Source organism: Coenobita brevimanus, chromosome 103, assembly GCF_032717465.1.
Source record: "Coenobita brevimanus isolate Jiangsu-jjx chromosome 103, ASM3271746v2, whole genome shotgun sequence".
Lineage (NCBI taxonomy): Eukaryota > Metazoa > Arthropoda > Malacostraca > Decapoda > Coenobitidae > Coenobita > Coenobita brevimanus.
This window is the reverse complement of record NC_137056.1, coordinates 17,755,413-17,775,271: the sequence shown is the minus strand read 5'-3', so window position 1 is coordinate 17,775,271 and position 19,859 is coordinate 17,755,413. Positions and strand designations below refer to the sequence as shown.

At 40.8% G+C, this 19,859-nt stretch overlaps 1 protein-coding gene across 1 annotated transcript in view; it reads left to right on the top strand.

Moving 5' to 3' along the window:
- Positions 1-19,859, top strand: part of LOC145415753 (long-chain fatty acid transport protein 4-like) — a 481,881-nt gene that overhangs the window by 79,029 nt on the left and 382,993 nt on the right. Inside the window, exon 2 of the mRNA XM_080284990.1 lies at positions 17,388-17,402. Within this exon, the coding sequence (XP_080141116.1) occupies positions 17,388-17,402 (15 nt within the window). The remainder of the gene's footprint in view (positions 1-17,387; positions 17,403-19,859) is intronic.

Here is a 19,859-nt window from a genome sequence, read left to right as displayed (position 1 = left end):
GACTGGTAAGGGTCGGTGGGGGCGCCCATCACCCACTCATTGTAGTGGTACTCTACTGCAGAGTAACTCTACACTGGCTGATAAGCCAAATGATTTTCTGTAAACCAGAAAATCATATAATACCCTTGGTGGTAACCATATAACCAACCAAAACGTGATACCCACGTGTAAAGAAGTGGGTTGGCGGAGGGTTAGTGCCTCTCCCCGGAAAACAACTGACCAAAAAAGACAGGCAAAAGCCTCGGACCAGGACAGATCAATAAGTGACGACCAAGGACAGGAAAAAGGACATGATACGGATTGCAACATGGAATGTAAGGGGTGTGAATGATGAAGTGAAAGAGAGATTATCCAGGTGTTTGAGGGTGCAAAAGTGAACATATGTGGATTATCATTTATTCATTCGTCATCTAATCCTGTGTTGCTCCATGAGGAGCGTAGAAACCCTGGGCTAGACAAGTTGCTCCTGACGTTAAAGATGAGAGTGTCCAGCCTCACTCATCCCTGTGTGGCATTACATGAGCAATAAGCCCCAACCAACCCTTGGATATAAAATTGCACCGGCTCGATCGGACTGGAGCGCCTTAATTATGCACTAAATCACCAGGCGCCATAATTTGGTTATATGGTTACCACCCAGCATAGTAAATGGTTTCCAGGCATACAGGAAACCATTTAGCATGTCACTCAGTGCAGAGTCACCCGTAGACAGAAGAAAGAGGAAAGAATGAAGGAAAGAAAGAAAGAAGGAAGGAAGAGAGCAGCATTACATTGAGTGAATGGATGGTGAGCGCCCCCAGCCTTTCACCACATGTGGATAGGCTGAGACTAAATGAAGAGGTGAGAGTGTGAGAGTAGGAGTATGGATTGGGTATACGAGTATGTGCTGGAAAAGGTAAGAATGAAAGGGCAAAGAAGGAGTATGTATTGTTATGTGCAAGAGATGGAAAGATCAGTCGGTTCAAGGATTGTGCTGGTAAGAGGGAAAGTAGGAAGACAAACGTGGGTGACTGTGTGTGTGTGTGTATGCTCCAACTGTAGATCGTGCAAGCAGAGTGAAAGAAGAGTTCTGGGCAAATGGGGAAGCGTGAACGGAAAAGTTTCAGAAGAATGAGAGAGTGTTTTTGATTAGAGATATGACTGGAAAAGTATGGAATGTGAAGGTGGATGGAGTAGTTGATGAGTGGGATGTGCATGCAGAAGTGGATGAGAATGACAGTGCTCTAGTGGATATCTGTGCGGGGAGGGGAGGTTGGTGATAGCCAATACCCTCTTGAGGCACAATTTGATCCACAGCCATACCTGGCGAGTGATGAGAAGGGTGGATGGTGAACTGAATGAAGGAAAGACAGTGACTAATTATGTGTGTGTGGATGACAGAATGAGAAAGTATGTAATGGATGCAAGAGCATACAGAGGTTGGGGTAGCGGACTTTCTGACCACCACTTGGTGGTGGTGAGTCAAGGTATAAATGCGGTGGATGAACAGAAGAGAAAGACAGAAGGTAGTCCATACAAGGAGGGTAGAAAGGTTGCAAAAAAGGGGGAAAAGGTAGAATGTAAGAAAGAAGTGGTGGAGCGATTGAGTAAATATGATTTGGAGCAGATGAGGGAGATGGAAGGTGTGTGGAAGATATGCACGGAAGAAATTTGTGCGGCATGTAAGGTGATATGTGAGGTGAAGAGACGAAAGGAGGTTCAAGGAATGAAGTGGTGAGTCAAGCTGTTGTGCAAAAGAAAAACAAAAAAAACATACTGAGTGGGTGGAAAGCTGAGGCACGGAGGAAGTTGAGAATTGGAGGAAAGTTATATATAGAGAGGAAGAGATAGGTGAACAGACCAGTAAGAGAGAGTAAGAAGAGAGTGGATGAGGAACTGGAAGGAATTTGAATGTAAAGTGGAGGCAATGTAAGAAAATGTTCTGAAAGGAGGTAAAGAGAGTTAGACAGGGTGATGAAGTTAGTTGGGGAGTGAAAGATAAAAATGGCAGATTGATAATGGAGGCTGGAGAAAAAGTTGGCGGATGGAGAGAACATTTCAAGGAATTGATAAACATAGAGGATGAAAGTAATGAGAGTATAAGTGGCTGGAGAATGGCTGGGAGAAGGAGGGTGGTGAGATAGGAGGAAGGTATCAGTAGGATGGAAATAGTGGAAGCAATGAAGAAAGTCAAAATGAGGAAAGCCCTAGGAATTGATGGAGTGTGTGGTGAAATGCTGAAGCACTGGGGAGAGATAGTAGTAGAATGGATATGAATGATGTGTATATTGGCCTGGGAGGAAGGTGGAGTCCTGGAGGAGTGGAAATCAGGTATAATTATTCCCTGTACAAATCAAAAAGGGGAAAAAAGAAGTGTGTTCATCAAAGGGACATTTGTCTTCTTAATGTAAAAGGAAAAATATATGGTAGGATACTTATAAACAGAGTTAGGGAAATAACACAGGAATTAGTTGGAGAAGGACACGGAAGTATTAGGAAGGGAAGAGGTTGTGCAGATCAGATATTCATCCTTAAGTCTTTATCGCAAAAGTTTCTAGAGAAGGGAAAGAAGTTGTATGTGGCCTTCACGGATTTAGTGAAAGCATATGACATAATGGATCGACAAGGAATATGGAAAATATTAAAAATATATGGAGTCAATGGAAAACTATTCAATGACGTGAAGAATATGTATGAGGATGATAAGGTTGCAGTGCATGTGGATTAACTGAGTGAATTTTCTACTTGAATGTTGGATTGAAACAGTGATGTGCCACGTCTCCATGGTTGTTCAATCTGTATAATATATGAATGGGGTTATAAAAGAGATACAAGGTAGGGCAATGGATCTTGGAGCGGCCTTAAATAGAGAGGGAAACTTCCTGTTTTGTTGTCTGCAGATGATACTGTATTGTTAAGTGAAGACGAGGGGGGACTGCAAGGCTTAGTGAATGAGTTGAGGAGAGTGTGTAAGAAACGGAATTTAAAGGTGAATGTAAGGATGAGTAAAGTTATGGTCTTCGAGGGAACTGAAGTCACTGCACGCACAGTGAAGATGGATGATGAGGAAATGGAAAATGTGAGTGCATTTCAGTACCGAGATAATGTAATGAGTAAGGATGGAAGTTTGGAGGATGAAGTGCTTGAAAGAGTACAACAGGGAAGAAGCGTTGCTGGTTCCTTGAAAGCAGTGATAAGTAATTGGGAAGTGAGCATAGAGGTAAAAAAGTTGCTGCATGACAGTATTGCGATACCAACTCTAACGTACGGAAGTGAAGCTTGGACCTTGTTGGAAGTCAAGAGTGCGTGAAGTGGAAATGAGTTATTTGAAAGGAGCAGGTAGAGTTTCATGGAGAGACAGGCTGATAAATGAGGAAGTGAACGAGCGTTGTGGTATTGATGTGGATGTCATACAAAGCGTTAGAAGAAATACACTGAGGTGTTTGGCCACGTGGAGAGAATGGAGAGCGAGAAACTAACGAGAAGAGTGTGTGTGGGTGACGTGGAGGGGGAGGGGAGAGGAAGGGGGAGGCCAAGGATGAGATGGAGGGATGAAATGGAGATATATATGAGAGAGGATGTGTGAGTTGTGTAAAGGGCAGCGAGGAACAGGGCGACATGGAGGCGATTTGTTTATGGCCACCCCATGCGGAATTAAGGTGTCTGGCGATAGAGACAAAATTTGTTTCCAGTTACACGGCTTTTTTTTTTTTTTTTTTTTTTTTTTTATTGATATGTCATGTACATATCTGACTAAATTAAGGATATGATAATTATTTAACTCCACATTAACACTACACTAATGTGTAAAACAAGTGGACGTATGTGTTAAGTGAAGCTAAATGATGAGGTGAAAGCGTGAGGGAGTGGGAGTATGGAAGGGGTATATGCCAGAGAGTGGGTGAAAATGAAAGGGCTAAAGGAGTATGTATTATGTCTGCAAGAGATGGAAGGAGACTATAAAAGAGTGTGGATCAGTTGGTTCAAGGATGGTGTGGGTAAGATTGAATGTGGGAATACGGACATGGGCGATTGTGTGTTTCAATGCGCCAACGCAGGATCGTGCTAGGAGAATGAAAGAAGAGCTCTGGGCATTTGTGGAAGCATTCATGGAAAAGTTTGAGAGGAATGAGAGGGTGTTTTTGAATGAAGATATCAATGTGAAAGTAGGGAATGTGAAAGTAGATGGAGTAGTTGATGAGTTGAGAATGGCTGTACTTTAGTGGATATTTGTACGGGGAGGGGGTTGGTGATAACCAGTACCCTCTTTAGACCCAAAATGATCCACAGGTATACGTGGTGAGTGATGAGAAGGGTGGATGGTGAGCTGAATGAACGGAAGGCAATGATTGATGATGTGTGTGTGGATGACAGGATGAGAAAGTATGTAATGGATGGATGCAAGAGCATACAGAGGTTAGGGAAGTGGACTTTCTGACCACCAGTTGGTGGTGGTGAAAGTCAATGTTCAAATGCAATGGAGGATTAGGAGGAGGGAAGGACAGGAAGAAGTAGTTCATACAAGGAGGGTAGAAAGGTTGCAAGAAGATGGAAAAAAAAAAAAAGAATATAAGGGAGGCGCAGGTGCGATTGGGTAAATATGATTTGGAGCAGATGGGGGAGGCGCAAGGTGTGTGCAAGATATGCACAGAAGAAATCTGTGCAGCGTGTGAGGTGGTGCGTGGGATGAGGAGAAGACGAAAAACGGTGCAAGGATCCGCATGGTGGAATGAAGAGATGAAACAAGCTGTGGTGCAAAAGAAGAAAGCATATGGTGAGTGTATGGGAAGAAGAGACATGAAGGAAGCTGAGACGAAAGAGAGAGTTATATGTAGAGAGAAGTGAAACGATTCATAACAGAGTAAGAAAAGAGTGGATGAGGAATTTGGAAGGAATTTCAAAGTAAAGTGGAGGAAGGTAAGAAAAATTATTCTTCAAGAGGGTAAAGAGAATTAGACAGTGAAAAAAGAAGTTAGTTGGGGAGTGAAAGATAAAAATGTTAGATTGATAATGGAGAAAGGAGAAAAAGTGAGCGGCTGTACAGAACACTTTAAAGAATTGTTAACCACAGAGAATAAGCGTAATGCATGTATCAGTGGCTGGAGAATGGCTGGGACAGGGAGGGTGATTGGTGATTAGGGCGGAAGATATCAGTAGGATGGCAGTAGTGGAAGCAATGATGGAAGTCAAAATGGAGAAAGCCGCAGGAACTGATGGAGTGTCTGGTGAAATGCTGAAACATGGGAGAGAGACAGTAGTAGAATGGATATGGATGGTGTGCAGATCTAGTAGAGTCCTGGAAGGTTGGAAGTCAGGTATACTAATTTCCTGTACAAAGGAAAACGGAATAAGTACTATGTGGTAATCACAGGGGCATCTGTCTTCTTAGTTTAACAGGAAAAGTATATGGTAGGATACTTACAGAGTTAGGGAAATAATAGAGGAATTAGTTGGAGAAGAACTGGGAGGTTTTAGGAGGAGAAAAGGTTGTTTTGATCAGATATTCATCCTTAAGCCTTTAGTCGAAAAGTTTCTAAAGAAGGGAAAGAATTTGTAAGCTGCCTTCATAGATATGTAGAATGCATATGACAGAGTGGATAGACAAGGCTATGGAAAATATTAAAAATACATAGAGTCAATGGGAAGTTACTGAATGCCGCGAAGAGTATGTAAGAATGTGCTAAGGCTGCAGTGCATGTGGATAGTGAACTGAGTGAATTTTTCTATTTGAATGTGTGACTGAAACAGAGATGTGTCATGTGTCCATGGTCGTTCAATCTGTATGTGGATGGGGTTATAAAAGAGACACAGGTAGAGCAGTGAATGTTGGAGCAGCCTGAATGGGAGAGGGCAGCATTTGGAAACTTTCTGTATTGTTGTTTGCAGATGACACTGTATTGTTAGGTGAAGAATAAGGGGAACCGCACGGCTTAGCGAATGAGTTTGGGAGAGTGTGTAAGAAACGGATTCTAAGGGTGCATGCGGGGAAGAGTAAAGTTATGGTCTTCGAGAGAAATGGAGTCACTGAATGCACAGTGAGGATAGGTGAGGAAATGGAAAATGCGAGTGCATTTAAGTGACCTGGTAGTGTGACAAGTAAGGATGGAAGTGCTTGAAAGCGTACAACAAGGAAGAAAGGTTGCTGGTTCCTTGAAACCAGTTATAAGAAATAGGGAAGTGAGCATGGAAGAAAAAAAGTTGCTGCATGATAGTACTGCAATACCAACTCTAATGTATGAATGTGAAGCTTGGACCTTGTTGGAAGAACAGAAGTCATCAGTGAGTGCAGTGGAAATGAGTTATTTGAAAGGAGCATGTGGAATTACCTAGAGAGACAGGCTGATAAATGAGGAAGTGAAAGAGCGTTGTGGTGCTGATGTGGATGTGATAGAAAGTGTTAAGAGAAACACACAGAGGTGGTTTGGCTACGTGGAAAGGATGGAGTTCGAGAGACTAACGAGGAGAGTGTGTGTGTGAGAGAGGTGGAAGGGGGGGGGGAGAAAAGGGGAGGCCAAGTATGAGACTGAAGGATGGCGTGGAGAGGTATAAGAAAGAAGGGGATGTGAGCTGGACGGAGGGCAGTGAAATGGCAGGGAACAGGGGGTGATGGAGGATATTTGTATGTGGCTACCCCTTGCAGGATTAAGGCGTCTGGTAATAGACTGATAGAGTAGTGCAGGTGCGGCCTTATTCTTCACCAATATCAGTGGTCTCAGCACCAATCTGAATTCAGTTCATTTTTTCCTACAGTCGATATCCCCCCCTGCCCTTGTTCTTCAGAGAACCCCAAATCTCTCCGTGTACCGAAATATCCCCATTTTGTTTTCGTGGTTAGGCCTACCATCTCCTCACAAACTTCCTAAACAAGGATGGCACCTGTTGTTATATCAAATCTGAATATGCAATTGACACTGTTTTAAACTTCACATCAACTACTTTTGATTACTTACTGTGTAAACTAAATTATCTAAATATTACCAAATATATCTGTTTAGTCTATCGCTCCCCCAATGCATCTTCACAACCCAATGTATTTGACTCCATATCCATATAGTTGACCAACCATAACCTCACCCTTTGCACTGAAATTACCATTTTGGGTGATTTTAACGTACATAATGTTGAATGGTTATTGCATTCTGCCAGGATCGATGATGCTGGTCTAGAGTGCGAGCTGTTTGTAGAATCGTTTAATCTCAGGCAGCTGGTAAAGCAACCAACCAGAATACCAGATAATCAGGACCATAATGCCCATCTCTTGGATCTATTCTTGACAAATAACCCAGATCAATACAGGATAGAAGTACTGTCACCACTTTGATCCTCTGACCACAATCTCATAAAAGCCTCATTAGTTAGCCTCCCCAAACCCCCTCGTTCTGAACCTGTCAGGATGACCCGATGGCACTTTGATAGGGCAAACTGGGATGGATTTAGAAAATATCTTGCTGACATTCCATGGCAGTCTTTCTTCTCTAGTGACGTCAATTCTACTCAGTCTCACATTTATGACTTAATACTAGCTGGTATGGATTCATGCATACCAGCTCAACAGTTCACTAAAAGATCGAGCTCTCCAAAATGGTTTAATAGCAACTGTGCCTGAGCAACGGCCCAAAAGTCATTAGCACATAACTCTTACATAAAATCAACAACATATTTATCACTCCATCAATTTAAAATTGCCAAAAATCATGCATCAAAAAGCTGTAATATATCTCGCAAAATCAAACTTTCTTCAAAATCAAGTATCAAAACTACTTAACAGCCCTGTTAACAACAGAATATTCTGGTCAACTCTCATTTCTTTCAATAATAATTTTAACAAGTCATAATCCATTCCCCCACTAAAATATTCAGATGACAACATTACATATGACCCATGTGGCCCTTGCCAGTACATTTGCCAGAAATTCTACCATAGAGAAATTCAGCCAGAACGTCCCAGAACTAGAACTTGACTCTTCCAAAACTGTTCCACTTAAAATATAGCCAAGATACGTAAAATCAATTCTAGACAATTTATCAACCACCAAAGCTCCAGGCCCAGATGGAATTCCTCCAATTGTTTCGAAAAGTGTTCCCAAGAACTTGCCTCTGTTCTAGCTAAATTATTCAGACTATGCATACCTACTTCTTCATTCCCTATTTCATGGAAAGAGGCCAATATCCACTCAGTTCAAAGAAAGGAAGTTCCTCTGACCCCTCTGATTACAGTGCAATAGCTGTCACATCTCTAGGTAAAGTATTTGAAATTTTACTTAATTAGCACATAGTTAAACATCTTGAATCCATCAACTTAATTGGTGATAGACAATATGGTTTTTGCCACGAAAGATCCACTATTGACATACCCAGTCTCCTGACTCATACCATCCATCAATCAATTGACCAGCATGGAGAAACTCATGCAGTAGCCTTTGATATTTCTAAAGCTTTCGACAGAGTGTGGCACGGTTCCCTGCTGTCCAAACTCCCTTGCTGTAGACTAACTTCTTTTGTTCCACTGCTTTTCTCATATCTCAGTGACAGAAAAATAAAAGTAAAAATAAATGATGTATATTCCAATTTCTACCCAATTAATGCTGGCATGCCACAGGGATCCGTTCTGGCACCAACCTTGTTCCTGGTTCATATTAATGATCTCTTATCTGGCACCCACAATCCTATCCATTCCTATGCAGATGACTCAACACTTCACAGTTCATTCACACTCACCACCCATTTACAAAGTCTAATATCTCTAACTCTCAACTCAGTACAGCCATCTCCTTTAATCAAGATTTATCTATGATCAATGAATGTTGACAAAAGAACCTTGTCTCATTTAATGCTAGTAAAACCAAACACTCGTATATACAATTTACTAATAGAAAGTAGCAGCCGTGGCTCAGTGGGTTAGAGCGCTCCGCTCTGACCGACAGGTCGGAGGGTAGAATCCACACGAGGGTCTTTGGTGGACATCAGGAAGGGCATCCGGTCATAAAATGCTACACGCTCCAATCCAAAGTCCTCTACCCAGGGGCAACGCCTTAGGCCTTCAGGGGTACCCGGCATAAAACCAAGTTATTATTTATTTATTATTATTTACTAATAGAGAGATATTGCCATATTCGTATATTACCTATAATGCTACTAATATTCCCATCTCCAAAAGTACTGAAATTCTAGGTGTTTCACTTAACAATGCCCTTTGCTGGACCTCCCATGTAAGATCACTTGCTAAAGCCGCCTCAAAGAAACTTGGATTATTGTACAGAGTACGTAACTTCTTCGCTGATGAACAGTTAGCTATAATTTATAAGGGTCATGTGCGCTCTCAGCTTGAATATCGCTCACCCTTGTGGAATGGTTGTGGAGAGGTTGCATTAAAACAACTACACAAAATTTAGAACAAAGCTGCTGGAATCATTAATAACCCTGCTATTATAAATAAACTACCACCCCTACAAATAAGAAGGAATGTTGCCTCCCTTGCATTATTTTACAGATATCTTTATGACAAATGCCCAGACGAAGTTGCTTCCATTGTGCCACCTCTCCATGCCTTCCCTCGTGCTACACGGGCATCTGGTAGCGCTCATGACTGGATTGTCACACAGCCATATTGCAGAACTTCTGCCTATCAGAATTCTTTTATTCCCCGACTTGCATCTCTCTGGAATTTGCTTCCCTGGAGTTGTTTCTCCCCCAAACTTCAATATACAGTTGTTCAAGTCCAACTGTTACAGATATTTTATGAATGAAGGACGCCAGTAATCTGGTGGATGGATTTTTTTTTTATTCCTTTGCTTTTCCTTCCTCTGTTCTGTTATTGAAAAAATAAAGATAGAACAGAGAACTGTTACAGTGGCTGGCGCGTTTTGGCAAATGTGGCAGTGTGTTCGTTTATGTCGAGGCTTCAGGGGTATGAATGAGCTGGCAACCCCGTGTTTGCGATTGGCTATCCATACAGGCTCAAGTGGTTGGCATATAATGTATTTGTAGACGTATTACATCCATTTGAAATATAGCTGCACTACTCGTAGCAAGTATTATTCAATCAAATAATGTATATTATTCATCTGGGTAAATGTATCGGACTTGGTTCAGGCAAGGTGAAACATGAGTGCAATGAAGGAAAGGAGATAAGAAGTCTTACTGATTAGCTAGTAGTTTAAAGTGATGTGTGCATCCAATAAAACTAAAAATATTATACTATACACAAAATAAGTTTTGCAGAACTAGAATTATATATATATATATATATATATATTTATATATATATCTATATCTATCTATCTATCTATCTATATATATATCTATCTATCTATCTATCTATATATATATATATATATATATATATATATATAAATATATATTTATATTTCTAAATATATATATATATATATATATATATATATATATATAGATAGATAGATAGATAGATATATATATATAGATATATATATATATATATATATATCCTTAAAAACTTCTGTAACAAGGGCGGCACCTGTTGTTATATCAAATCCCAATATGCAGTTGACACTATTTTAAACTTCACTTCATCCAATTTTGATTACTCATTCTATGAACTAAATTGTCAAAATATTACCAAATATATCTGTGCAGTTTATCGCTCCCCCAATTCTTCTTCGGAACCCAGTGTATTTGATTCCATATCCACACTGTTGAGTAACCTTAACCTTGCCCTTAGCACCGAAATTACCATTTTGGCTGATTTTAACATACATAATGTTGAATGGTTATTGCATTCTGCCCGGACTGACGATACTGGGTTGGAGTGCGAGCTGTTTGCAGAATCGTTCACCCAGCTGATAACGCAACGCACCAGAATACCTAATAATCCTGACCCAGCTGATAACGCAACACACCAGAATACCTAATAATCCTGACCATTATGCCCATTTCTTGGATTTATTCTTGACAAATAATCCAGATCAATACAGGATAGAGGTACTGTCACCACTTGGATCCTCTGACCACAATCTCATCAAAGCCTCATTAGTTCCCCCCCCCCCACCTCCCCGCTCTGAATCTGTCAGAGTGACCCGATGGCACTTTGATAGGGCAAACTGGGATGGATTTAGAAATTATCTTGCTGATCTTCCATGACAGTCTTTCTTCTCTAGTGATCCCAATGCTACCCAGTCCCACATTTGCAACTTAATACTAGCTGGTATGGATTTATTCATACCAAGTCAACAGTTCACTAAAAGATCGAACTCTCCAAAATGGTTTGATGGCAACTGTGCCAGAGCAACAGCCCAAAAGTCATTAGCATATAACTCTTGCTTAAAATAAAAAACATCTGAATCACTTTCTCAATTTAAAATTACTAGAAACCATGCAAAACCTGTAATAAATCTCGCTAAATCAAACTTTCTTCAAAAGCAAGCATCAAAACTACTTAACAACCCTAATGACAATAGAATATTCTGGACAACTCTTAATTCTTTCAATAATAACTTTAACAAATCATCTTCCATTCCCCCACTAAAATCTTCAGATGGCAACATTACAAATGACCCACGTGGGAAAGCAGATATCTTTGCCAGTATCTTTGCCAGAAACTCTATCATAGACGATACCAGTCAGAATGTCCCAGTACTGGAATTTGACTCTCCCGAAATTGCCTCACTTAAAATAAAAACAAGATACGTAAAATCCATTCTAGACAATTTACCTACCAACAAAGCTCTAGGCCCAGATGGAATTCCGCCAATTGTTTTGAAAAAGTGTTCCCCTAAACTTGCCTCTGTTCTAGCTAAATTATTCAGACTATGCAAACGTACTTCTTTATTCCCAAATTCATGGAAAGAAGCCAATATCCACCCAATTCCGAAGAAAGGAAGTTCCTCTGACCCTTCTGATTATAGACCAATAGCTGTCACATCTTCTCTTGGTAAGGTATTTGAAACTTTAATTAATAAGCACATTGTTAAACATCTTGAATCCAACAACTTAATTAGTGATAGACAATATGGTTTTCGCCACGAAAGATCCGCCATTGACATACTCAATCGCCTAACTCATACCATCCATCAGTCAATTGATCTACATGGAGAAACTCATGCAGTAGCTCTTGATATTTCTAAAGCTTTTGACAGAGTATGGCACCGTTCCCTGCTGTCCAAACTCCCTTGCTATGGACTAACGTCTTTTGTTCCTTTGATTTCTTCATATCTTAGTGACAGGAAAATAAGAGTAAAAGTAGATGATGTATATTCTAATTTCTACTCAATTAACGCCGGCGTGCCACAGGGGTCAGTTGTGGCGCCAACCCTATTCCTGGTTCATATTAATGATCTCTTATCTGTCACCCACATCCCATTCACTCATATGCAGATGAATCAACACTACATAGTTCATTCACACTCAGACACCCATTTACAAAGTCTAGTATCCCTACCTCCCAACTTAGTACAGCCATCTCCATAAATTAAGACCTATCTACGATCAGTGATTGGGGACAAAACAACCTTGTCTCTTTCAATGCTAGTAAAACTAAATACATACAATTTACTAATAGACAGATATTGCCAGATTCGTACATTACCTTCCCATCTCCAAAAGTATTCAAATTCTTGGCGTCTCACTTAACAAAACCCTCAGCTGGACCTCTCATGTCAGATCACTTGCTAAACCCGCCTCAAAGAAACTTGGATTATTGTAGAGTCCGTAACTTCTTCGCTGATGAGCAGTTAGCTATAATTTATAAGAGTCATGTGCGCTCTCAGCTTGAATATTGCTCACCCTTGTGGAATGGATGTGGAGAGGTTGCATTAAAGCAACTAGACAAAATTCAGAAGAAAGCTATTAGAATTATTAACAACCCTGCCATTACAAATAAACTACCTCCCCAGAAAGTAAGAAGGAATGTTGCATCCCTTGCATTATTTTAGATATTTTTTTTGGCAAATGCTCAGACTAAGTTGCATCCATGGTGCCACGTCTCCATGCCTTCCCTTGTGCTACACGGGCATCTGGTAGCCCTCATGAGTAGAATGTCACTCAGCCATATTGCAGAACTTCTGCCTATCAGAATTCTTTAATTCACCGAACTGTATCTCTCTGGGACTCGCTTCCTCAGAGTTGTTTTCCTCCAAATTTCAGCCCTCAGTTGTTCAAGTCTAACTGTTACAGATATTTTATGAACAGAGGACACCAGTAATTTGGTATATGGATTTTTTTTTCCTTCCTCCATTCTGTTATTATATATATATATATATATATATATATATATATATATATATATATATATATATATATATATAAAATATAGGGCATAGCTTATAGGAATGATTACAAAGGATTTTGTTGTGGATATTATATTGCAGACATTAAGATCAAGATGACTAGGTACTAGATTCACTTGTTGGGAATACACCAAAGGCCTAATCTTGTAGCGAAGTATTTTAGATGGGAGGCTTTGAAGATTAATGCGACAATTATGACAATCAGTATCGTGTGTGTGTAGCGAAGTATTTTAGATGGGAGGCTTTGAAGATTAATGCGACAATTATGACAATCAGTATCGTGTGTGTGTGTGTGTGTGTGTGTGTGTGTGTGTGTGTGTGTGTGTGTGTGTGTGTGTGTGTGTGTGTATTCTTACCTAATTTACCTAACTGTCTCTTATCAGGAATGAGTCAAGTTGGTACTGTCCCATGTATTAAACCATTTTTATCATACATCTCCTTAAATTTATGAATAGTTTTGGCATATACTATTTCATTCGATAGCGTATTCCACTAATCAATTGCCCTAGTTGGATGACTGAATTTCCTTACGTCTTTATCGCCTCTCTTTTTCTGTAGTTTTTTTTGCAGTGTCCTCTTGCAGGTGCTTCCCCATAGGTTATATGTTCATTTAGGTCTATTTTCTCTTTCCCTGAGATGCATTTATATAGCATAATCATGTCTCCTGTTGTCCTTCTCTCCTGTAGTGTTGGTAGATACAATTTTTCTAGTTTTTCTTCGTAGCTTTGATCCCTTAAACTTGGTACCCATCTTGTAGCTGCCCTTTGTACTTTTTCAATCTTACGTATGTGTTTTTTTAAGATGGGGATTCCAGACTACTCTTTGTGTGTGTGTGTGTGTGTGTGTGTGTGTGTGTGTGTGTATGTGTGTGTGTGTGTGTGTGTAAGACAGTATCGGTGCCAAAAGACTGTTCTCCATAGCTAAAAGCATCTAGTTTACTTTCATGATGCAGAAGCGTATCCATTTTTTTATGAAAGAAAGAACAAAAGGCCAGGAGCCCGCACACCTTTCCTTCCAAGAAAAAAAAAAAACATGCAAAAGAGAGCGAAATTCAAAATCCGAGAGATGCCTGGACACGCCTGTGTATGCATGTTTGTCATCGGTGACCAGATATCGTATGATTATATAGTATATATATCTAAGTTTTGCTTTGTCCTACGTATTGAAATACCGTCAGCTTTGTACTAGCAGGCAGACATTAAAATACATGCTACGCAGCACTGGAGAATGGAAGGAATATGCGTATCATATGGTCTGTTAAAACCTGCTACACCACCCAGCTGTTGTGGCAGTGGTTGTGCGAGTAGGGGGTTGTCAGGTGGGAGGAACTGTGTGTGGAGAGCCAAGAGGAATGTTTGTAGATGTGTTGCATCTGTCACATACCCAAGTGTTGTGATGTTGTCTGATACAAGTGTGGTGCACGTTGTGTGGATCAGTTCTATGCAAGAATGGCAAAAATCTGATGCATGTGTTTGTTTTGGGTCTGTGATGGGTAGGATTGCAAGAGAGAAAAAGTATTGTTCCTGGAGACCGGGAGTGCTCTCAATGCTCCCGGCAAGTGTGAAGAGGAGGGAAATGACTGCCAGAGAATAATTTCCTTTCGTGTAAAAAACAGTATTGGGAGCAGGTGCCTCCACGCAGAAGACGGCGCCACGACAGGCAAACTGCTGTTCTCGCACGAGGAAGGGTAGGTCGGGGATATTCACTCCTAGATAGAAATTGCAGATGCTCATGACCTGGGCGCACAGTGCCAGCACGGGCAGGTTCCCCTCCAGCGCCTCAGACCAATAACGTAAAAATATGCTTAATTTTTCTTATATCCGAACAATTGTGTCCGATTTAGGAAGCACCTCCAGTAGGCCTATTCAAGGGGATATGAAAGGCTATAACCATACCAGTCCAAAATGTCTTAGCCGAATCTGAATAAAATCATATGAATTTAAAAGGAACAAAATGTTCATTATGTTATTGGCCTGAAGAGGTGTACCCCCTTCAGGCTAATAATGTATTTTATGGGCTTCTTCTTGGTCTATCTAGTATTCAAAGTAAGACATTCGAACTGGACGGGTTAGTAGCTGCCCTCATCATCACCTTCATTAACAGACGTCTTTCCCAAGGTGAATAATATTTTCGTCTGGGGGTTTCAGGAATAAAGAGCACATCGATGAACTGAAGAAGTTATACGACGTTATGAAAGACACACGAATATAATGATTATCTGCTCCCACTTGTGGTACAGTTTTCTTAGGTATCTAAGGATGATAAGACACTGAGAAATGACTGTGGTATGATGACGTTTGTTCAAAGTACGTAGCTTTTGTGTGTGTGTGTGTGTGTGTGTGTGTGTGTGTGTGTGTGTGTGTGTGTGTGTGCCAAGTAAGACATCCGCTGGAGATCTCGAGCATCGCAGTTTGCAATAAAGTAGTAAAAAATGGAAAATACTCTGAACAGCGATTTGAACTATGAATTTTTTACCTAGTACTGTACATGCCATCCTCAGGCATTCTATTTATCCTATAACGTCAACATGACACCAACACAGGACAAAGCAAGTGCCTGACGATGGCATGTAGTGAGCCGAAAGTACATAGTTCAAAATGCTTTTCAGAGTATTTTCCATATATATATATATATATATATATATATATATATATATATATATATATATATATATATATGTGTAGAGAGAGAGAGAGAGAGAGAGAGAGAGAGGGAAATAGATAGATAGATAGGTAGAGATATACAGATAGACAGATAGAATGATAGGTAGAGAGCGAGAGAGAGAGAGAGAGAGATGTACATCTACAGTACAGGCCTATGTCTATTATTTCAATGATGTTGCGAACAGACAATTTTATTCAGCAAAAAATGTTGCAGCTGTGATGATGTTGGTGGTGGCAGTAGCTGTGGTGATGGTGGTGATTGTACCTGTGGTGATGGTGGTGGTAGTAGCTGTGATGATGATAATGGTGGTGGTATCTGTGGTGATGGTGGTGGTAGTAGCTGTGGTGATGGTGGTGGTTGTACCTGTGGTGATGGTGGTGGTAGTAGCTGTGATGGTGATAGTGGTGGTGGTAGCTGTGGTGATGGTGGTGGTAGTAGCTGTGATGATGATGGTGGTGACTGCTGTTGTTAAAGGTTTGTCAATGCCCCTTGACGCCAGTCGTAGGTGAAGTCAAAGTCTTGTAGTAGTTTTCTGATAATATATTAAGCAGCGTCTTATATCTTCACACAGAAGCGGTGAAAAACCACCCGTGTCCAAACCCAGCCCGCTGCTAACTGCTACTGCTCGACTCTCACCGGCTAGGCGGGTGGTGCCGCCATAAAACTCATGGTTCAGCAAAGTTTGAATCAAGCCAAACATAGCAAGCGCTCACAGACATAGCAAATGATAGCAAGCGCTCAGTGGCGCCCTACTTGGCTCCTACTTACAGCTACTTACATACTATAATTACACACCACATATTATTACAAATGGTTACAAACAATTTTCCCCCTCACCAAAAAGTGTGTCTGCTGACACAGTGGTGGAGGCATTAAGTCATAATGTGGCAAGAATGCAAGTGGACAGAGCATACAGTCAACCGGGACTACATGGGAGTATAATAATAAATGGGATATTATAGTATAATTCAAGAAATTGAATATAACAAGAGAGAAATATATTTACAGGACATGGCCATGTTAGAAAGGTAGGGAAGGTTATAAGTACTAATAAAAGCAAAAGTAGAATGTAAATGATGCACTATCGTGGTATAGGCCACAAATTAACCAGGCACAAGGTATATGACAAGCGTAGTGATAGCATACATATAGGTTTGCCAAGTTACAAATGGATGTCTTAATATACATATACATAGTAAGTACTAGTAATCACAATGATACCGTTATGAGAAATATAGGAACAGAATGCACCACTTGATATATTCCAGTTTATCTTACATAGAATGCACTGTCAGATATTCAAATCCCTTGTCTCATGTTTATTTTACTAGTTTTCATACCCTTCACTCACTGTGTAGTAATTATAGGAATATTACTACATTTTATTTCAAGTAGCTCAAATTTCAATTTTGCACCTGGATTTTCTTCAGCATAATGTTCACATCTTCACCAATCATGATAAGTGTTTCTTAGAACTACCAGTTTCCAGGTCTTTTGGTTGTCGCACTAACCTTGTTGCTACGCGGATCTCATGCAACCTTTTGTCCATTCGCTTGACACAACAGTACAGGATACAAACAGCTGCAATAAAACCTAGAAGACATAAGACCACTGGAGGAAATACAAAGAGTAGATGTACCCAAGAGCGGTTAAACGCTGAAGAGAACTGGTTCATAATGAAATCAGACTGATTCAGAAAGTTCAACATATGTAAGTTGTCTGATGTGATGGAAAGATTATCTGTTGGTAGATGAAATGTAGTATTAATAGGTTTGAAGATGTCATATTTGTCGGAGCAAAGTGCGAAGTGATAATGTGTAGCATGGGCTATTACAGACTCAGACTTTACTGTACAGTAATCAGGGGCAACTGCGGATAGTGAGCGAACAGGGGTTCCTGGACAAATAAGACTGACGGAGTTGAGACACTAATGAAGAAATAGCGGATGTGATTTAGACGAGCATGGTGTACTTGGCTTTTGGGGGCCGGAACAAAGGTACAGACAGGTTGTACTGAGAAGTTACGGACTAAGGCAGATTCGCAAGGAGCAACGCTGCCAGGAAAAATTGTTAGGAGGTACGCAGCACAAACTCGAGAGTTGGGTGTGAGAAAGGCACATCTGCCGAGGTCACTTGAGGAGATGAAGGCAATATAGAGATGATCATTGGAGTGAAAAAGGTACTCGGAAGAGACAGAGGCTTGTACCAGGGAGTTATTGTACCCGAAGGGAAAAGGAATGATGTGAAAGAGATCGAATGTGACGGAAGAACGAAGAGGAATATGAAAAATTATATCTTTAGTAAGGAATGTGGCCTCTAGGATTGTGTAGTAGTGTTCTAAAGAGGAAAATGAAATCACAGGAGACAAGCCGAAGGTTGAGTGAGCCCATTCCAAGGTAGAGCGAAGGTCAGAGAGAGGTACTAAATCTAGGGTGACACGACCATCAACAGCAGACTAAAATACGAATTGGGCTAGAAACTTGGGAGACAAGAGAGTCCAGAGAAACCTGCAAATTATCTACATGTAATTTTACATACATCAACTCTGATACAATATTTACCTTCGATACTTCACACTCAAGAATTGATGTAAAATTATTTAATTTTTTTGTAACATCATTTAAATGGTGTGTCATCTCTTGTAGCATAGAATGTTGAACATTTAACACCTCTTCCTGGGACTCTAGAGCATTTGCTAATTGAAATAAGTCTTCCTTAAATCCAGAAAGGTCACGGGCAGTCGCTACACCAAATAATCCGCTCAGAATTTCTCCTCCAATATCAAAAAGTCCACGTTTCACTCGTGAGCGGCCCACAGGCTTTTGGTGAGGGAAGGAATCTTGGAGATGGTTGAACTGAAAATGAATATAATCTAACTTCCAGCAGATGGGCAGGTACAGTGGGTACCAAAATGTGTCTGTGGGATGTTGATTTTTACTATCTGACTGGAGTCCCTGCAGGTCCTGTAGCTGACGTGCAAAGTCAGGCAGGGCGATGGCCACGGCAGCCAGTGGCTCTAGGTCGTAGCGCAAGGAGACTACATCCTTCACTACCATTACCTCGCCTCCTGCGCCAACCAAGGCCCCGGGCCGTACGGCACCATCGTCCTCACCCGATCCAGACCCGACCAGAGTCAGCACTGCCAGCACGTAGACCCATAGCATCTTTCCTATAAAATGAGTTGATGTTAATACAGATGGTAACGACAGTGTGAGATGATAACGTTATGCAAGAGACTTAGGGGCAGAACGCAATTTGGCACGATAGTTGTTAGCAGCAGGGGAAGGTTGAATAGTAGTTTCAGAAGGAAGACTTAGAGAAGAAGAAGAAGAAGGTTGAGTAGGAGTTTGTTGTGGAGATGTGGTCTCTCTCAGTGGCCCCTCCAAGACTATGCGTTTTGATGCACGTTTGAGATGATCTGCATGCACCCATGTCGTCTCTGCCTTGTACGGATCTCTTAATTCGAATTTATTACCTTTACGAGATATGACACGGAAGGGACCCAAGAATTTACTCTTTAGTTTTGAATCTCTGTCATGATCTAGGGCAAAAACTAAGTCACCTACTTGGATGGTAACATCTGTGGCAGCGGCATGTTGGTTACGTACCATCTCCTCATTTGTAAGGGCCAGATTATCCTGAACATATTTATGAATTTTCTGGAAGCTGGAGAAGTGGACTCGCACGTAGTTATCGTAGTTGTAGATCAGATCCGGTTTAGACTGCGACAGTGAATAAGGTAGTCTTTTGTCAAAGCCATAGATGACAAAGAATGGTGTTTCACCAATTGACTTATTGATGGATGAATTAATTGAATCAGCTACCTGCGGAATCCACTCGTCCCAGGTGGAAGTCTGATCTCCCACTATGGGACGCAGACTCTCCAATACCTTCCTATTCTGGCGCTCTACTAGGCCATTCGAGGCTGGATGATGGGCCGCTATGTTGCATTTCT